Source organism: Fundulus heteroclitus, chromosome 20 (genome assembly GCF_011125445.2).
Source record: "Fundulus heteroclitus isolate FHET01 chromosome 20, MU-UCD_Fhet_4.1, whole genome shotgun sequence".
In the NCBI taxonomy this organism is placed as follows: Eukaryota; Metazoa; Chordata; class Actinopteri; order Cyprinodontiformes; family Fundulidae; genus Fundulus; species Fundulus heteroclitus.
In genome coordinates, this window is record NC_046380.1 from 12,732,318 (window position 1) to 12,751,085 (window position 18,768).

At 36.8% G+C, this 18,768-nt stretch overlaps 1 protein-coding gene and 1 long non-coding RNA gene across 3 annotated transcripts in view; both read left to right on the forward strand.

The window, feature by feature from the left end:
* LOC105918743 (cadherin-22) overlaps nt 1-15,433 on the forward strand; it is a 278,331-nt gene extending 262,898 nt beyond the window's left edge. For both annotated transcript variants that reach the window (XM_012853899.3, XM_036151556.1), the window contains exons 12-14: nt 5,883-6,032; nt 6,373-6,474; nt 13,675-15,433. In XM_012853899.3, the coding sequence (XP_012709353.1) occupies nt 5,883-6,032; nt 6,373-6,474; nt 13,675-14,204 (782 nt within the window). In that variant the 3' untranslated portion in view covers nt 14,205-15,433. The remainder of the gene's footprint in view (nt 1-5,882; nt 6,033-6,372; nt 6,475-13,674) is intronic.
* Nucleotides 4,800-5,022, forward strand: LOC118567156. Its single transcript, XR_004933522.1, has 2 exons — nt 4,800-4,854; nt 4,916-5,022. It is a non-coding gene; the product is annotated as an uncharacterized LOC118567156 (long non-coding RNA).
* Nucleotides 15,434-18,768: the final 3,335 nt, after the last annotated feature.

An 18,768-nucleotide genomic window follows, 5' to 3' on the forward strand; every position in this document is an offset into this window, starting at 1 on the left:
CGCCGCGGTAGCGTCTCGTCAACATAAAAAAAATAAAAATAAAAATAATAATAATAATAATAAAACTCGATATGCTTGCATGTTTATTTGACGTTAACACGCGGTACTTTGTTGTTGCTTTTGCGCGTGCATATAGTGAATGGCAGGGCAAAAACACATGGAGTTCTCGCCGTAAAGCGAGACTTCTGTGTGTGCGGGCCGTGAACTCTTGCAATTGCAAGTGCGGTATTTCCCCCACAGACCCCCAGGGCAGCCGAGAAAACCTTTGTTCGACCTGAAATAATTAATTTAATCATCCAAAACGGTATGGAACACATTAATTAACTGAAAAATGTTGCATAGTATGCCTTTAAGTAATATAAGCAAAATAATTACTATATGAGACCCCATGTCTGATTCTTTGTTTTTGCAAAAGACACAAGCCTACGCTGTAATTGTTAGAAAAAAAGCTGGTGTGATAGTATAACTGGACCATAAACTAATTTATTGTTATCTTTAAAATGCAGAAAGTAAAGAAAGTTATACAATAAACAGTTTGGGAAAACTTTCCAATGTTTTTTATCAAATTTATTTTATTGTTGTTTTCAATTGCAATGACATCAGTATACAGTTAGGTTTTACAGTGCTGTTAAAAAGTTTTTCCTCCCCTCCTGATTTCTTATTTCTGTGCATATTTATCATACTTAAGTGTTTCAGAACATCAAACAAAGTTAAATATTAGTCAAAGACAACACAAGTAAACACAAAATGTAGTGTTTAAATGAAGGTTTTTACTATTAAGTGGAGACATTCCAAACCTACATGGCCCTTTGTGAAAAAGTGATTGCGCCCTAAAGCTAATAACTGTTTGGGCCCACCTTAGCAGCAACAGCTGTAATCAAGCGTTTAAAATAATGCAATGGTGCTTTTTCAGCGCTGTGGAAGAATTTTGGCACAATCATCTTTGTAGAATTGTTGTAATTCAGCCACATTGGAGGGTTTTCGAGCAAGAACTGCCTTTTTAAGGGCATTCCACAACATCTCAGTAGGATTCAGGTCAAGAGTTTGAGAAGGCTGCTCCAAAGTCTGCATTTTGTTTTCCGTCAGCCATTCAGAGGTGGAGTTGCTGGCGTGTTTTTTATCATTACCCTGTTGCAGAACCCAAGTTTCTTTAAGCTTGAGGTCAGGAACAGATGGCCGGACCTTCTCCTTCAGGATTGTTTGGTAGACGGCAGAATTCATGGGTCCATTTATCACAGCAAGTCTTTCAGGTCTTGCAGCAGCGAAATAGCCACCTTGTTTTACTATCGATATGATGTTCTTTTTCTGAAATGTGGTGTTACTTTCACATTAGATGTATGGGGACACACACCTTCTAAAAAGTTTAACTTTTGTCTCGTCAGTCCACAGAATATTTCCCAAAAGTTTTGTTGATCCTCGAGATGTATTTTGGAAAAAACTGAGACGAGCCCTAATGTTTGCCTTTTGTGTTCAGTTGTGCTGTCTCTTACTAACTTTTAAATTTGATTGATGTTCTGAAACACTAAAATAGAATTGTTATGCAGAAAAATCAGGAAGGGAGCAAACACTTTTTTCACAGCACTATATATATATATATATATATATATATATTTAGAAAAATGGATAAAGTCAATGTGGACTCTGGCAATAACTCTGCTTTGTCAGGAAAATGACTTTTTTCATACTTGTCAGTGTTTTTGCATGCACGCTTGCAGATCCTTCATTTAGGGATGTGTATCTAACTAAATGTGACATCTGGCTAAATCAAGATTGATCTGACACCGGGAAAATGTCAGAAGAGCATTCTGAGCCAGGGAAATGTCACTGTGTGAAGGCAGAAGGGTCTCCTGCTGAACCATGCAAGTGCATTTGAACGGAAAGGTGCATAGCTTTTGCCTTTTTGCAACATACGGGCACACAGTGTACGGTTTACAGAAATACTACTGGATGAGCAGGGAATAAGCAAAACAGTGTTAGTCTTTTTGGCTTTTTTTATTTTTTGAATTACATGAACCATAATACCTAAATTAGTACCAAAATATAATCATCAGTTTCATGCATGTTTCATTTGTTCTTGAGGGTGTGCATATAATCACATACAGCTGAGCAGTAACCATAATATATAAACTATTACATTTTTATTTACCACCTGATAGCTTTACATACAAAAACAGAATGGAAATAAACATACTATATTCATGCCAGCCACCAGTACTGTGTATACATATAAAATGGTTAAAGCAAACATAGCACCATACATACTTTAAATCCACCTACCTCTCTTTTTTGTACTCTAGTGTATTTTTTTTTCATGGACACATTTGTCAAACTGTCACTTTCAATCTGTCACTTCATCTCTTGCTCTTCATGCCCTCACGTTGCGTTCTGTCTCCAGGCCTTGACAGACAATGATGACAAGGCATTTTTCCCATGTTGCTAAACTCTTTGAAGTCTTTGCTGCCAGTCCATAGAGGAAACCCCTAATCTTACCGTATAAAGTTTCCTGCTATATGATACACTGGCATCCATTTCTTTTTTAGATTTGTGGGAACATCCTGTGTCATGCTTGGAGATTTTTTTTTTTAAGTCTTAGGACAGCAAGTTTAAATAAAAAAAAAAAGCAATAAAGCTTTGACAAAGTGATTTTGTACTTTTGTGAATTAGTTCTTTTTATCCTGTGAAAGTCAAACAACATTGATTTTATCTGATAAAGAACACCTGTCTTTTATAAGAGGTTATGATTTTTAATGTAAAGATATCTAAAACACAATGTTGTGTAAAAGTCAAAAGGACAAAGCCCTGAACATAAACGATAATATGAAAATTGTTCTACATGTGTCAGAGTAGTTCTAGGGTGACAAGGATAACAGTGATAAATGTTCTGGGAGATGGATTACTTGCTATCCTCTATGCAGGTCTTCCCATGAGCCACCCTGATTCTATTTTTCAAAGTCTCATTCCTTATATTGAGTTGCATTTATCTAAGTCTCATGCAGAGTCCTCATATAAACACACCATTGGAGTATAATTTGAAACTGTAGTCCTCACTCTCATTTCCTATTCTCCTTTTTATTTGCCTAATGAACTTATGATCTAGCACCCTCCTATATTATTGGCGGGCTTGGTGAAACCATGAAATATTTTTCTTTTGCATCAGCATGGTCTTACAACAAAAAAAAAAAAAAAAAAAAAAATATATATATATATATATATATATATATATATATATATATATATATATGACTATAATAAAATTGCTGCTCACACCTAAACTTGCTTCACGTTATATATTCAGAAAAATTATTAAAATGTTATAATTAGCTTAAACAATGACAAAAAAGCATGGTTTATGTTATAACCATGCACACTAAGCAGAATTGTAAGGGACGTAAAACATATCTCCTGAGGTCACTTTTATAGATCAACTGAAATGGGTGGCATCTTAAATGCTATCTGCATGCCTATTAGGGTCAGCTTATTAACATGGCAACATTTAATTGATATACTACTGCTGAAAATTGTGATGACAGCACTGAGGACAGTCTATCCAACTGGCATATCATCAATACTGAGCCTTAATACCTAGCATGTAAAATGTAGTATCCAAACCAAACAACACATCCAAGCAGTCCTTTGCAATTGCAATATTGCTCACTTTGATATGGGGATGACAGCTGATTGGTTCATCTCTCCCCCTCCTGGCAGGTCTGACATAAAACAAGCAATACCTATTTGATAAGGCATATCATGCCTACAGTTTAGCATGAAAGAAAATATATGATGCTATGAGCCTTTTTTCTGTGTCAAAATATCTGAGAAAAATATCTGTCAAAGTATCTGAGAACCATGTTAGAACCAATGACGATGTAAATATGTGAAATACCAGTACATTACTAGTTGAATTCTAATGACCTATTTAGCGGGATAATGGGTCCAAACAAATGGCTATATCAACACAGAAATGGTTCCCCACTCCCCAGACACCTGTTGCTGAAGATACACAGCCATCCAGGTCATGTTCAATCAAAAAAAAAAAAAAAAGGTTAAATAAAACAGAAGCCCAGATACTAAACCAACCTACTTTTTTTAACATCAAGGTCCGTCGAAATAAGTCTTATAGCATATGTGGCTAGCTGAATAGAATAGAGCAGAAGAGAGGACCCAGGACTGTGCAAGATCCTTCTTTCCGTGTGTTCCAACCTTGTGAAATGTTATAAGAGTGGACTAATCGCTGGCAAAAAAAAGTTGATTAACAGCAAGGGTACAAATAATTGATTGTGTAAAAAAAACTTTACCAAAAAAAAAAAAAAAAAAAGTGAAATTATGTTACTATAGTAAAAAAGTTATAGGTGTCTTATGAAGGTATCTGTCAAAAGAAAAGTTGTTTCTGGTCAAATTATCAATTATGTACTCATGAAAATATAGACATGGACTTTGTTCAGCCTTTGTCCCTTTACACCATACATAAAGATGTTTTTCCTCAGAAATGATAATGTTTTTTTCATGATATCCAACATTTAGTTTTCATAAGCTCAGTTTTTAGTGTTTACTTACATCACCAACTATGTGGGACCAATGATGCTGCTGTCATGGTTTGTTTATCGATGAACTCAAGACGCACACACAGGACTAAAAGTTTGAGTCTTTATTGAAACAAGTATGCTGGGTGGTGAGTGATGAAGACCGGAGGTTCAGGACTGCAGAAGGTCAGGGATGTAGGTGATGGCAGGAGCTGACGGCCCGGAGTGAGAGTCCATTCAAGCCTGGAGGCTAGGAAGCATAGGGCTGCTAGGCTAGCAGGTCTCATAGCAACACCAGGGCACCGAGCGGAGCTTTTCCAGGGTGGCCAGGCAGGTTAGCAGCTCTCTGGAGACACCAGGACTCAGAGCAGAGCCTCCACTGGGTGGCTAGTCAGGTTAGCAGCTCTCTGGAGACACCAGGACACAGAACAGAGCTTCTCCAGGGACAACAGTAGCGTACCAAGTCTTTTAAGGCAACAGGCAGGACTAACCTTCAATGAAAGAACAGAAACAGATCTTCCACGACACAAACAAAGACTGGCATGGAGTGGTGGATAGCAGAAGACGGCCCAGTGCTGAACTGAAGACAGAGGGAGGTTTAAATAGAGCACTAACAGGTGAAACAAGGGTCTGACTAATTAACAAGCAAATGATATCAGGTGTGACTGACTGCTGAGGAGGTGAAGTGAAAATTGACAGAAAATAACTGATGACTGAAAACATAAAATAAAATTAAACCTAACTCAAAAGAGATGAAAAAATGAAAATAACAGAAAAACAAAGCCAAACCAAAACTCAACCATGACAGCTGCACTATTTTCTTTTTAACATACCTGTTTTGGTTTTTAGTTTTCAATGGCAAGCTTCTTTCTAACCCCAGTTCTATAAGACTTCACTCGTGTACTGAAAAAGGCCATTGTTGAGAGGAAATTGTAAAGTGTCAGTAAATTTTTAATTTCTAACCATAAACCATTATTCAAAGAAATGTTATGCCATTGTATTTCGATATGTTCTCAGGTTAATGCCATTGCCATTCACTGGCATGTTGGCATGTGTTTTGTAAAATCAATTTCTAAACCAATTTTTAATTTTAAGGTGATGAAAATGAGCTGTCAAATGATTGAAGAAGATATTTAATTTAAAATCAATGGTGCACATCTAAAACTATTTGTATCTGTTTTATACTAATAAGCTATCATCTATATTCCAAGGTTTTAAATCTACAACAGAAAATCACTGGGGTGAGCATGGGATGAATGTTTTTTTGTTCTTCTAACATATAGTGACTCATGTGTAATTCTCTGCTTTGTCTTATCTGTCTGACCTGAACGCGCCCCTGACTAAATCGCATCCCACATCAAGACAACACAGCTGGCATCCGTACCCAGAAGTCAAGCTTTAATCGCCATGAACAGAATGTGTACTTCCTGCCCATTCTTGTTGTTGACAGTGGACCTCCCTCCCTCAGCTCAACGGGCACCCTGACCATCCATGTTTGTGGCTGCGACACAGGTGAGAGCCACTGCGGGGGCAGCACCATTACTAACATTAACATCACTGTCACCCTTGGCAGCAGCAGCGGCGCTATGAAAAGGTCAACATGTCATTTTTTTTGCTTAGCAAACATTTCTTCTGAGCCTATATTTATGGCAAGCAAAATAACACATGGCAATAAAATTTGCACACAAATGGTCTTTTACAGAGATTTTAAATCTGTAAAATTAGACAAGGCAAAAAAAAAAAAAATGTTTTTACTTTTTGAGAAGTGAATTGTTGTGCATTTAACTGACTCAACACTAGTGTCAAAAGTGTTACAGGGAATCTGTTTTTTTGTCTTTCTTTCTAAATGCAGAGGGAGCTATCCAGACCTGCAATGCAACAGCCTATGTAATGAGTGCAGCTCTTAGCCCCGGCGCACTTATAGCACTACTGGTCTGCATGTTGATCCTCATAGGTAAGCAGATAAAAGCACTCATGGATGTGTACTGCATTTGAATTAAGATGGTTGGGAAATAAATAGATAGAGGGATCTTTAGATGTAGAAACTGTTTTGATTCTAATTAATTAATTTTACTTATATGGGGTAACAACACAGGTCAATCCCAGTTGCTCCAACACAAATATTTATGAAACCCTAGATTACTCTGGAGAAAGGTCTAAATGCACCTAAAGATTTAAATATTTTGTTCAGAAAAATCATACAGCCAAGTGCATTTTAATGAGTTTACCACTTTTAATAGGTATCCACAAAATGTGCAAATGCAGTGGCAGAAATGTAAAGATTAATGACACAATACACTTTTGATCTTTCTGTCATGTTCAGGTTGGACCTTTTGTGTCTGCTTTATATGAAAAGAGTTTGCTTTTGTTTAATGGGGGAGTAGGGGGAGTGCAAATCCTGCCTGGTTTTATGATTGATATGAAGCTACTTTGATCCATGGAACACAGGCAGAGATAGAATGGATGAGAGTGAAGTGCAGATGGGTTAGAGAGCACAAACAGGCAAAGAGCTGCCTCAGCACTTGTGTCCTTCTACACAGGAGGCTTTAAATAGTCAAATCTATCCAGACCTGCTTTGATTTGTATATATATATCCAGGCACACAGTAATATACCTATGCATACACATGCCCATGCTCTCATATACCAAAGATGGCTGATATTGAAATGTTTGAAAAATTAATGAGTTAGCCTCTTACTGCCCCCTACCACCCACCACTACTGTAAGTCTTTGCATTCCACTATTTACTGACAGCAAGAAGCGACAATACTGTCAGAGTGTTTTGTCTCTCCGCCTTGTGACTCTACAAAGTTTATACAGTGCAGGCAGTGAATGATGGATGATGTGACATGATGTTGCTTTAACTAAGACTTACATTGTTCTCCTTTTCTTTTAAGAGCTTTCCTAATGAGTGTTGTTAAAGGTTTTCCTCCATTAATGAAGCAGTCCACCACAGTGAACTCAAAAAGCACAACATCACTTATTCATCACAGTTATAAAAGCCTCAGCAAAACTGTGCAAACCTGAAGCAACCTTGTGGCTATAAAAAAGCCTCTCTGCAGTGTGTCACGGTTTTAGTGTTGTCCTAAACATGGTCACATGAACTGCACAAGGTGAGGACTAATACTTCAAACTAAAAGAGAGGAAGACCTTGTGAAGAAACTGATTTTTTTCTATGCTGGCCTTGATAACAAAACATATATTATGTGGTTTTTTCCATGCTTCTCTTGAAAATTAAATGTTCCCATGTTTATTCCTCTTCCAACATTTAGTCATTTTTTACCCAGTTTCTGGTCACCTTGATGGTTCAAAATAAACAGCAGTTTTTTCTTATCAAAGTACTGAACAACTTGTTTAGTTGACTAACTTGCATCTCTTACATTCTGCTAGTAATCCTGATAGACTTGGAAATCTCTACATTTCAGGTCAGGACCAAGGGACGAGCAGTGTTTTCACAATTATCATGTGCTATGAATAACAATACTAGCTCAAAGCATCTGACAGAAATCGTATCTCAACAACAGCCTCCAAAGCTTTTCTGGTTGCCTTTAGTTGCTGTACCACATGCACCAAGCTACAAACCGCTTGCGCATGCAGCCCACATCAAAACGATCTTAACTGCAATACAATCCATTTATTTTATGGTCTATTATTGTTTTCATGTTGTCATTTCTTCATTGTGCACATGCATGCACAATCTCCTCTTGTGCACACAATGACTAATCAGGTGATCCGGCCTCTTTCTCCAGAGGCCGGACCACCTCTATTGCATCAATTGCTGGATGATGAGAAAAATGAAAACAAATTTCTGCCTAATTACCGTAGAAACAAACAGTCCCTCCATCAGCTCTTATATAGGCCTTATGTGATGAATCCATTTCATTGCGTCCCAGCATCTGCTTGCATCCATTCCAATTACATCCCATCTGCTTGTGATGAACTCCCGCGTGAGGGCAACGAGCGCAGCCCAAGGGGAAATTAACTGTCTTGTCAGGAACACTTATCACAACATCTGTACACATGGGTATCGGCTTTGTATGTATAAGAGTTGGCTAAACACGGGTACATAAGCTTCCAGCAGGAGTAAAGTCTGTACATGGTGTTTTATTGACATTTTCAAAGGTATGCTAATTACCAAAGTAAATAGGCTTTCTGAGTCTCACAATTCAAGCATCCACACATTTAAAAGTGAGGGACACTAACCAGTTAGGAAGATTTTTGTAATTTAGCAGAATGTCCCATAATGTCACGCATTCTTTAAAAAAAAAGGCCAATCTGTCCAACAAAACATCTCAAAATGGCAATTTTTCCTACTTTTACTTCTCCTATTAGGTTGAATTTAGAGTAATTGTCTTAAGGCTTGTTTGGTATGCATGGAAGTATACATCGCAAATTACCTAAAAGAAACAGACTTTTTCTCAGGCCTCATGGCAATTTATTTGTTCCATTCATTAAGGAGAAGAACAAAAGAATGATAAGAAAAGCTGCTTCCCCAATGATGCCTAGCAAAACAATGTGAGTGAAGCACAATGTTATCAGTCATAGATTCCATATACAATCCATCCAAGATCATAAAGAGCTTTTCAGTTTGGGAAGATATTCTTAGTTGCAGAGGGATTTTTAGTCTCACTTTTAGGACATTCATAACATATTAAGACAATTGCAGAGAATAGAATTAGAACATTCAGATTAGTTCAAAATGTGTCTTATTGTATAATCTGTGCTTTGATAAGGGGAGAATAGTTAACTCAAAGATAATTTAAAAAAACAAACACCATTTGACCACAGGCTTTTTGTATGCATAACAAATAATTTTTGTACTTCAAATGTGTGATTCACATGTATACACTTCGTGAAAGTCCAATATAAGCCTAATATGACAATAAAATAATGTCTTATAGTGGAAAGATGGGTGTCCCAGTGTGTGCCCCCATAAAGTATGATTGAGTCCTGTTTTTTTAAATCTCTTGATATGTTGTTCATTTTGACAAGTTGTTATCTGGCCTTAAGATTTGTGGGGCATGGTTTTGAAAAATTCAAATGACTCTTTACTTGTATTTCTTTGAAGGAGTTGCACTCTGTGCCTGTTTAAGAGAGGAAAATAATACCTTCTGTGTTTTTTTGGTTTCACTGCCAATGGCTGACTCTTGGGAATAAATCAAGTTGCCAGTCTTTATAAGTACAGACTAAAGTTTTCTGCTTTAAAGAAAAATATTTTCGAACTAAAACAGTTCTAAATTAACAGAGAATATTTTAGATTTTCTTTGATCTATGATGAGTGCTAAAGGTTGCGGTGACTTTTTTTCCGCCTGAATGACAAATTGTCAACATATCAAACAATACATGCATTGCAAGATCATTTCTTTTTAGCATTCAACATGATTTGAACTTTGGCTTAAAAAAGTTATAATTCTGCAAGATGTTTACAGTAGCTCTTGATTTTGTTGCAATTTGGCAAATATTTGTGAAGCACCAATATGCTACGAGCTGTGTTCGGTTGGCAATAGGCACTTGCAATTGGCTGATTTAGAACAATGACCCGACTGATTGCCTATGCTAAACAATGTTTTACATTAAAGCTAAACATGCAAAACAATGAAAAAAAGTAATTGAATTTCTCATTTTTTCATTTACACTAATAGGTATCTTTAAGGTTTTAGTGTCACTCAAATCGTAAGACATTAATTGCACAGTTTTTCTTTGAGTGTGTATCTGTCCTAATTTGTTCTTCATTGCGTTTGAAAAACAATCTCTAGTTGACAGAATCAACGACTTTCAATGGGGACATTAAAACTTACTGTGCTTTGTTATTTCTTAAAATATGACTGAATGATGCACACAGCGCTGCCTTTTTCTTTGTTTTTCTCCGTCATTTGTATCTTTCTGTTTAGTGTGTTTTGAGGAAAACATGGTGGATTATTTACATTTCCTGCTCACAGAATATCTGTCTAGTTAACGTGGATTTGTGGGGCATCTCTGAGCTAAAACCAGACTTGACATGAAAATAGAGGGGTGCTGCTTTAGCATTAATAGATGCCACATATTCTGATGGCTTGTGTATTTTTAGCATTGTTTAATGTCCCAAAAATACTTGGCTGTTAAAACATTTTGCCATATTTCAATCTAAACAAATGAGGAAGCACACTGTGAAAAAAATAGGTTTTCTACAGAAGACTGTGAAAAAAATCCTAACACCTTCATATGTCTCACTGTGCTTGCAATGTGGGCTATTTTCTCCCATAATGTAATTTTTCATATATGGTAAGGGTGAGCGTTTTCATTGTCTGGCTAAAAATGCAACTGAAAAATGTACTAATTCATCAAAATCTTAGATACAGTATGTGTTTTTATTTTTTCCTTTTTCATGTATGATTGTTTTGTAGTAAAACAGACATTAAAGGTTAGGGTTAATCAATTAACAGCAAAAAAATAGAAAAAAACATCATGGGAGAGTTCAAAGTTGAAAACCACTGCAGACCAAAATTAACTCAGAAGCGCTTCTCATGTAAAACATTATTCACAACAAAAAATAATTTTAGGAAGGTGTGCATCCTCTTGTTTGACATTGAACATGTTGTTTCAGAAACTTGCAATCAAACATGATTGTGGACATTTCTGGTCTAGCGTAACTCTTCAGCCCTTCAAAGACTTGCTCTGATTTATAGAACCATTAATTCTGCTCTCCATCCAGCCATTAGCTTTTGACTTTAGGCTTAAACTTACCTGGTAAAGGCAGCAGGATTAAATATATAAAGCAAGACATCAGCAAGTTCACCTCAACTGCTTGATAAAAGAAAATAATAAAACAAAACAAAAAATGTTTTTGAATGACCTTGTCAGTGTCTGGATTTAAATCAGACTGGAATGACCTTAAACCAACATACTCCAAAAAACTCTTTAACATGGCAGAATTACTGTAGTTCTTCAAAGAGGATGAGGCTAAAAGTTTTCCATTTATTGCCAGTTATCACAAACACTTGATGTTAGATGTTACCACCCAGGAGAGGTGCAACCTATTAGGTTTAAGGGGAAAATACTTTTATGTGTGCAGATTGGTTTGGATATCCTTTTTTTAATCATAAAATAAATAAATGATGAGAATCTACTCACTTCATCATTCCCATATATTGATAAATGTTCTCCAAACTATAATAGGTTCCTTTGGCCAATTCTCTTTATTATATATATGCTTCCGATTGATAAAATTATCAAGACAGCATGGGATTAATTTCCACTGGTATGCTGATGACACTCAGCTATATTTATCCATGAATTTTCATTAATCCAATCAATTACTTTGGTTACAAGCATGTCTTGATGAAATCAAAACCTGGATAATTTTAAATTTTCTGCTTTTAAATTCTGACAAGACAGACGTTGTCATCTTTGGAAAAGATAAAAAATAAACTTCTTAATAAATCACTTAATCTGAATGGTATTAAACTGGCCTTTGGTAATAAAGTAAGAAACCTTAGTGTTATTTCTGACCAACTCTAATTACCATATTAAACATGTTTCCCAAGTTTCCTTTTTTCACCTCTGAAATATTACCAAAATTAGAAATATTCTGTCCAGAAGTGATGCTGAACAACTAGTCCATGCATTTGTTATTTCAAGGCTGGAATATTGTAATTATTTAATATCAGAAAACCCATAAAATGTGGTTTGAAGCCTTCAGGTGATCCAAAATCTTGCAGCAAGAGTTCTGATGAAAATCAACAACAGGGATCATATTTCTCCTAATTTAGCTTCCCTTAATTGGCTTCCTGTTAAATCAAGGACAGCATTTAAAATTCTGTTTCTCACGTATTAAGCCCTTAATAATCAAGCTCCATCATATATCAGAGCTCTGATCACCCCATATGTTTCTAACAGAACACTTCGCTCTCAGACTGCAGGTCTGCTGGTGGATCCTAGAGTCTACAGTAGAATGGGAGGCATATTATTTAGCTATCAGGCTCCCCTCCTATGAAATCAACTCCCAGTTTTGGTGTGTGAGGCAGACACCCTGTCTACTTTTAAGACTAGGCTTACAACTTTCCTTTTTGATAAAGCTTATAGTTAGTGTGGCTTAGATTATCCTGAGCTATCGCTGTAGTTCTGCTGCTATAGGCTTTGGCTGCTGGAGGACATCAGGATCTATTTTTCTCACTCTGCTGAGCTCTGTCCACTGTGGCTCTACGCTCTTCCAGGAGGAGTGGATGCTGCTTGTCAAAACTTGATGCAATCTGCTGGGTTTCCTTAGATAGGAAACTTTGTTGACCTATCTTTCTGATGACACGTGTTGTGAATTGGTGCTATATAAATAAAATTGGATTGAAATGGATATTTTTTTTGATGATCAGTAACATTTAACTGTGACAAAAAAGTATTTACCCCTTACAGAATAAATCTGTAAGAGGGGAAATACTACACCTAGCACCCTAGGTGTAGATATTTAATCAAAAACCTATGTTTTTGCTTTAACTAAAATGATTAGAAAACAAATCCATGTATCCTCAGCTCTACATACAAAGTCTTCATCTGGCTTTGAAGCTTTTTTTAAAATTATAATCCATCATTTTTTTGTTCAGACTCAGAAACATAAGCATACATTGAAAGAGACAATATGCTAGAGACCTAAGTTTAAAAACCAAAACATCTCACTTTTATTAGACTTGAATGAGTATTGATGTGGTATCGGCAACCATTAGGCCTTTTTTGCAGCATATTTTTTGTAAGGCTATCAGAGTAGTGAAAAAATCAATACTCATGTATTTGAAATGGAAAACTTAATCATATATTACCTTTTAGATAAGAGAAATCAAAGTAACAGTGAGAGTAGGTACAAACTTTAAATAGTTCCAAAGTTATCATCCAAGGGGCAAATTCAACAAAAACATTTTGTTGTTTTGTGTAGCGATGTTTTTGTCAGCATCAAATTCTACTTTTTAAAAAATGAAGAGGATTTATATCCTAATGCTCAACCCTTGAAAACTACCAGTGACTCACATTTCGCATGTACAATATGTCACTGTCAGTATCCTGTACATTGAGCTTTTAAAATTAGTCTTTACCCCTTCCAACTGTTCAAGCTATTTTAAAGATTTATGCTAAAATCTTCAATAGTGGTCAGAGTAATCTCTTCTTCTCTTGCTCTCTTCCTCTGTTTCAGTTCTTGTCTTGCTGATTCTCACGCTGAAACGCCACAGGAAAGGCCAAAGGATGGCAGAGGACGAGGAGGACATGAGAGATAACGTCATCAAATACAACGACGAAGGCGGAGGGGAGCAGGACACTCAGGCGTATGACATGAGCGCTCTGAGGAACCTCTATGACTTCCCAGAGGCCAAAAGCTGTGACTCTGGTCCAGACATCCGCTCGCTGCCACAGTGGATACAGGCAAATCGAGTGGGAGGGGGGGTGGATGGAGCTTTGGCAGCAGCAACAGACTTCTCTCTTTTCAAAGGCTACATACGAAAGAAGGTGGAGCAGGCTGACGCTGACCTGTCGGTGCCGCCGTATGACTCATTCCAGACATATGCCTTTGAGGGCACAAGTTCACCTGCTCTTTCACTCAGTTCAATCCACACACTGTCCACCACATCTGAGCTGGATTTCTCCTACCTCAGCGACTGGGGGCCACGCTTTAGGCAACTGGCAGGCTACTATGCTCCAGGAAAGACTGAGGAGGAAGCATCCTAGCACAGTTTCTTATCTACAGAAAGACAGTTAAACACTCCCTTTTCCTCTTTTTTTTTTTTGCTTTTTTTTTGTCTCCTCACCCTCTGGCACTTAACTGAGATCATCAGAACTAACCCTGTGTACTCGTTTCAGTCAGAGTGCAACCTCTTTATCTCATTTTGGAAATAGACCTTAAGCTCTGAGAAAACATTGAGTTTCTGACTGTTTTTTACACTTGTTTTGATTTTTGTTAAAATATTTTAAAGTGGAAATGAAATGTGGGGGAAAAAAGTGCTATTTAGTCATTTTTTTTGTGTGTGTAAAGGGATTATTTTCTGTTACTAACTTAAAAACTGTTAGTTAAAGCTATGACACTAATGAGGGTTAAGAGAATCATTATTCATTAGGTAAGACAGGGCGATGTGGAAGTGCACTGTATGAATGATGTACACATATTTAAAGAAAGAAATGTTCATGTATTTATTTTCATCTATTTATTTATTTATTAACACAATGGTAAAGACAAAAATGAGCTCTTAGTGTTGAATAAAAAGTAAAGGCAAAAGACGTAATTAAAGGAGGAGAAGAAAGAACTGCATTTGCAGGGCACTGCATAAAACACTGGTGAAAAAGTGATATCTAGGCCATGTAAACATTACAGAGTGGAACATTTTTGGTAAAATCACCCACTGAAGTTAAGTACAAAAAAGAAAGACGGACTCCAGTTCAGTCTTAATCTTTCAGCCTGGAAAAAAAAAAAAAAAAACCTTTGTTTTACTTTTTTCTCCTTTATTAAAAAAAGGGAAATTTTGAAGATGAGGAACTGAGGACAGTTGTTTGTTAACAGTGTTTTTTCTTACTCTCTCTGCAGCTATTTGTGAGGCAACAAGGCACAAACTGCTACAGGGGTTCACAAAAAAACAAATGACTGTTTTATGAAGCTGGCTTGTGGTCAACTTTGTGACGAGAGCAGCCAAAATATATTCCATATTTTTTGTGTGACTGTGTAAAATATGTTTTTTTTTTTTTTTTTATTTTGTGATGAGATTTATTTGTTTTTTATTTTATTTGCTTGTTGTTTTTTTCTCTTTTTTTCTTTGGAGTTGGGGAGGCTGTGATAAGAGCTGATGATCAGTTCACATCCACCTAATGTCCCCGCTTATTCAATGTTTACCTTAAATTGCAAATGTATGGAAAATTATAAAAAAAACAAAAAGACCAATAAATATTTAACTTTTTTTGTAAATCTCGATGTGTGCAATGGTCTATTGACTCAGTAAATTGCTCATTAAATGAGATCACAGCGATAAAGTAAATAGAGCCCCCATGTTAACAGTTATTGTTTGTGAATTGTTTGCTAAAGACTTTCCTGCATTATGAATAATTTGTGGAACTAGTTTTTCATTTACACCAGGGATAAATACAGAGAGCTGTTTTAGGTTGAAACAAACGCACCATATGACAGAACCCAGCCAAAGAATTTCCTCTCAGTGTATCTCCCTGCTGACTGTCTTCTGCCAAACCACTGTAATTGTCAAAGTCACCAGAGAATGCCAAAGCATATCAAGTTGTTTTCATCCAATTTTAAAATGATCAGCAAGACAGATAGTAAATGGATTAACTTTGTCATTCTTGTCTCCTTATTCTAACCTGAACTCCGCAGTGTCCCGGTGTGGTCAGATGAATTCACTGAGAGTCTTCAGGAGTGTTTCAGTAGTACTGATTGGGGTGTTTTTAGAGACGCTTGTGTGGATCTAGATTAATTAACTGAAACAGTGTCAGCCTATATTATCTTCTGTGAAGATCTAGTTATTCCTCATAGACAATGTTGCACTTTTTCAAATAATAAACCATGGTTCTCCAAAGCTGTAAAGAAAGCTATCAACATGAGGAAATAAAAGCTTTAATCAAGGTGACATGATTTTGTATAATGTCCTACAAAAGGAGGGGAGAAAGACTATCAGAACAGCCCAGCTTAATCACAAAAATAAAGTACAGGGTCTGTTCACTTCATAAAACTCCCATCCAGGTTGGGAGGTTGTAAAAACAATGACTGACATGGAATCCAAAAAGAAGGCCACGGTCCCCAATGGTGTCACTGATGCAGCAGACTTTGACTTTGCCAATGAATTGAATAGTTGTTTTAATCGTTTTAATGTTCACGATTTTAAGCATTAATTGTCTGCTTTTATGGAGGCACAAAAACAATGTGCATTTAGATAAGGGCACAGTCCTCAAACAGCTTAAATGGGTAAAGGAGAGGAAAAGTCCTGGTCCTGATGGTATTGGGGTGGCAGGTTCTGAAAAATTGTGCGGAGCAATAAGTATGTGTCTTTTGTTATACCTTCAATAAATCTCTGGAGCTCTGCAACGTACCTAATATCTGGAAATCTTCTATCCTGGTTCCCATACCAAAATCCAAGTCACCTAAGGAGCTGAATGACTTCAGGCCCATAGTACTGACATACTCTCATTACGAAACCTTTGAAAAAAATCCTCAAATGTGAACTTTTGAATTGCACTCAGTCAATGCTGGATCCACTCCAGTATACCTACCGAGCAGGAAGAGGGGTTGATGATGCCTTTGCCACCCTGCTTAACATGTCCCTCACTCACCTTGAGGGATCAAACACCCTTGTGCGATTGCTTTTCATTGACTTCTCGTCGGCTTTTAACTCCATCCAACCACACTTACTGCCAGAGAGACTCCAATCCAGGAACGTGGATACTGCTTTGATGCGGTGGCTAATTGACTTCCTGACAAATAGAACACAGCGAGTAAAAGTAAATGGCTCTCTGTCGGATGCTGAGGCGTCATTTACTGGTGCACCTCAGGGTTGCATCTTATCACCTCTGTTGTTCACTCTATACACAAACATGTGCCAAAGTCAACACACAAATCATCACATTAATAAGTTTGCTGATGATTCTGTCATTGTGTCCTTGTTGAATGGCTTTGCCCCTACTGGCCACGGTCCGGTCCTGCAGGATTTTCTCGAGTGGTGCCAGTCTTCCTTTTTGCACATCGATGTGTCAACAACAAAATAAATGTGCATATACTTCAGAAAGGATCCTCCCCTCTCTATCCTGTCTCCGTAAACAGAGAGGCAGTGGAAGTGGTGCAAGAGTACAAGTACGTTTGAGTCCCAGGCGGATGCACTGTGCAGAAAAGCCCACCGGAGGATGTACTTTCTTCGAACACTGAGGAGTTTTAATGTTGATTGTGTTTTTATGAAAATGTTTTATAGTTTTATTGAATCTGTTTTCACCTTTTCCTTTCTTTGCTGGCTTGGTATGCTGAATCTGAAAAACCATAACCGCTGGCAGAGCATCGTTAAAGAATTCGGAAAAATCATTGGAGCACAACTGACCTATTCAAGTACAGATCAGTGACCAAAGCCAAAAAAAGCGTACCCCCTGTACAAAGAGTTTAAGGCCCTCCCTTCAGTTGGGAGATACACCCTTCCAAGGTGTCGAACCAACAGACTTAAAAACTCTTTTGTCCCTACAGTCACTGGCTTTTCAAACAAATTGTGGGGTCAGGACCTTAAATCAGGTCCTGGTTTAAGGTCACTATATAATTGCTGGACTTTAATTTTAACTTCCACTTCACCTTTTATCATAGACTTCTACTTCAAGTCTTAGCTTCAGTCTTTTATCTTTTGAAAATGTGTTTTAGATTGATCTCCTTTAACTTTTATAAGTCCCTTCTTATCCTTCTGTCTTTTCTATTGTCTGTATTGTTTGTGTGATTATGATGTGATTATGCTATTACTACTATTACTTGCTGCAAATGAATTGCCCTGCAGGGGCCTAATAAAGTAAAGTCTAATATTGAATAGCAATGCTAGCATATAACAATATATTTTTTTAACATTTTATGGATGAAAAAACAGTGTAGCAACATTGTATTAGCCAAGGTTGTGAGACTACCATAGTGCCTTGTAAATTTATTCGTATTCCTTGAATTTTCTTTTCACATTTCATGTACTTGCATTTTTTCTCACTTGATGCATTTTATTGGAATTGAATGTGACAGACTAACACAAAGAAGCACATCTTGTAAAGTAAAAGAAAAATAAAGATGTATTTATTTTATCACACATAAATCTAACAATTACCATCTTCAGCCCCCTGAGTCAATACTTTGGAGAATCATATTTTATATCAATTGCACCTGGAAATATTTCATGCTATGTCTCTGATAGTTTCATAAAACAAAAAAACATTTTTTTTGCACATTACTATTCACTCAGTCACTCAAACCTAGTCACATTGGATGGAGATCAACCGTAAACATCAGTTCTAGTCCTGCCCTATATTCTGAATTGGATTTAGGTCTAAATGTTGTCTTGGTCTTTCTGATACCTGGATATATTTTGATCTAAACCATTACATTATGACTGTGACTGTTTGTTTAATGTAATTTGCCTATTAATGGGCAAGCCTTTGCTGTAGTTTCGAGTCTTGCAGCCTCTAACAAATTTTCTTTAAGGATTGCCCTGTATTTAACTCCATCAATCTTTCCATCAACATTATGAGCATCCTTGTACCTGCTAAAGAAGGCAACCCCAGAATGTAATGC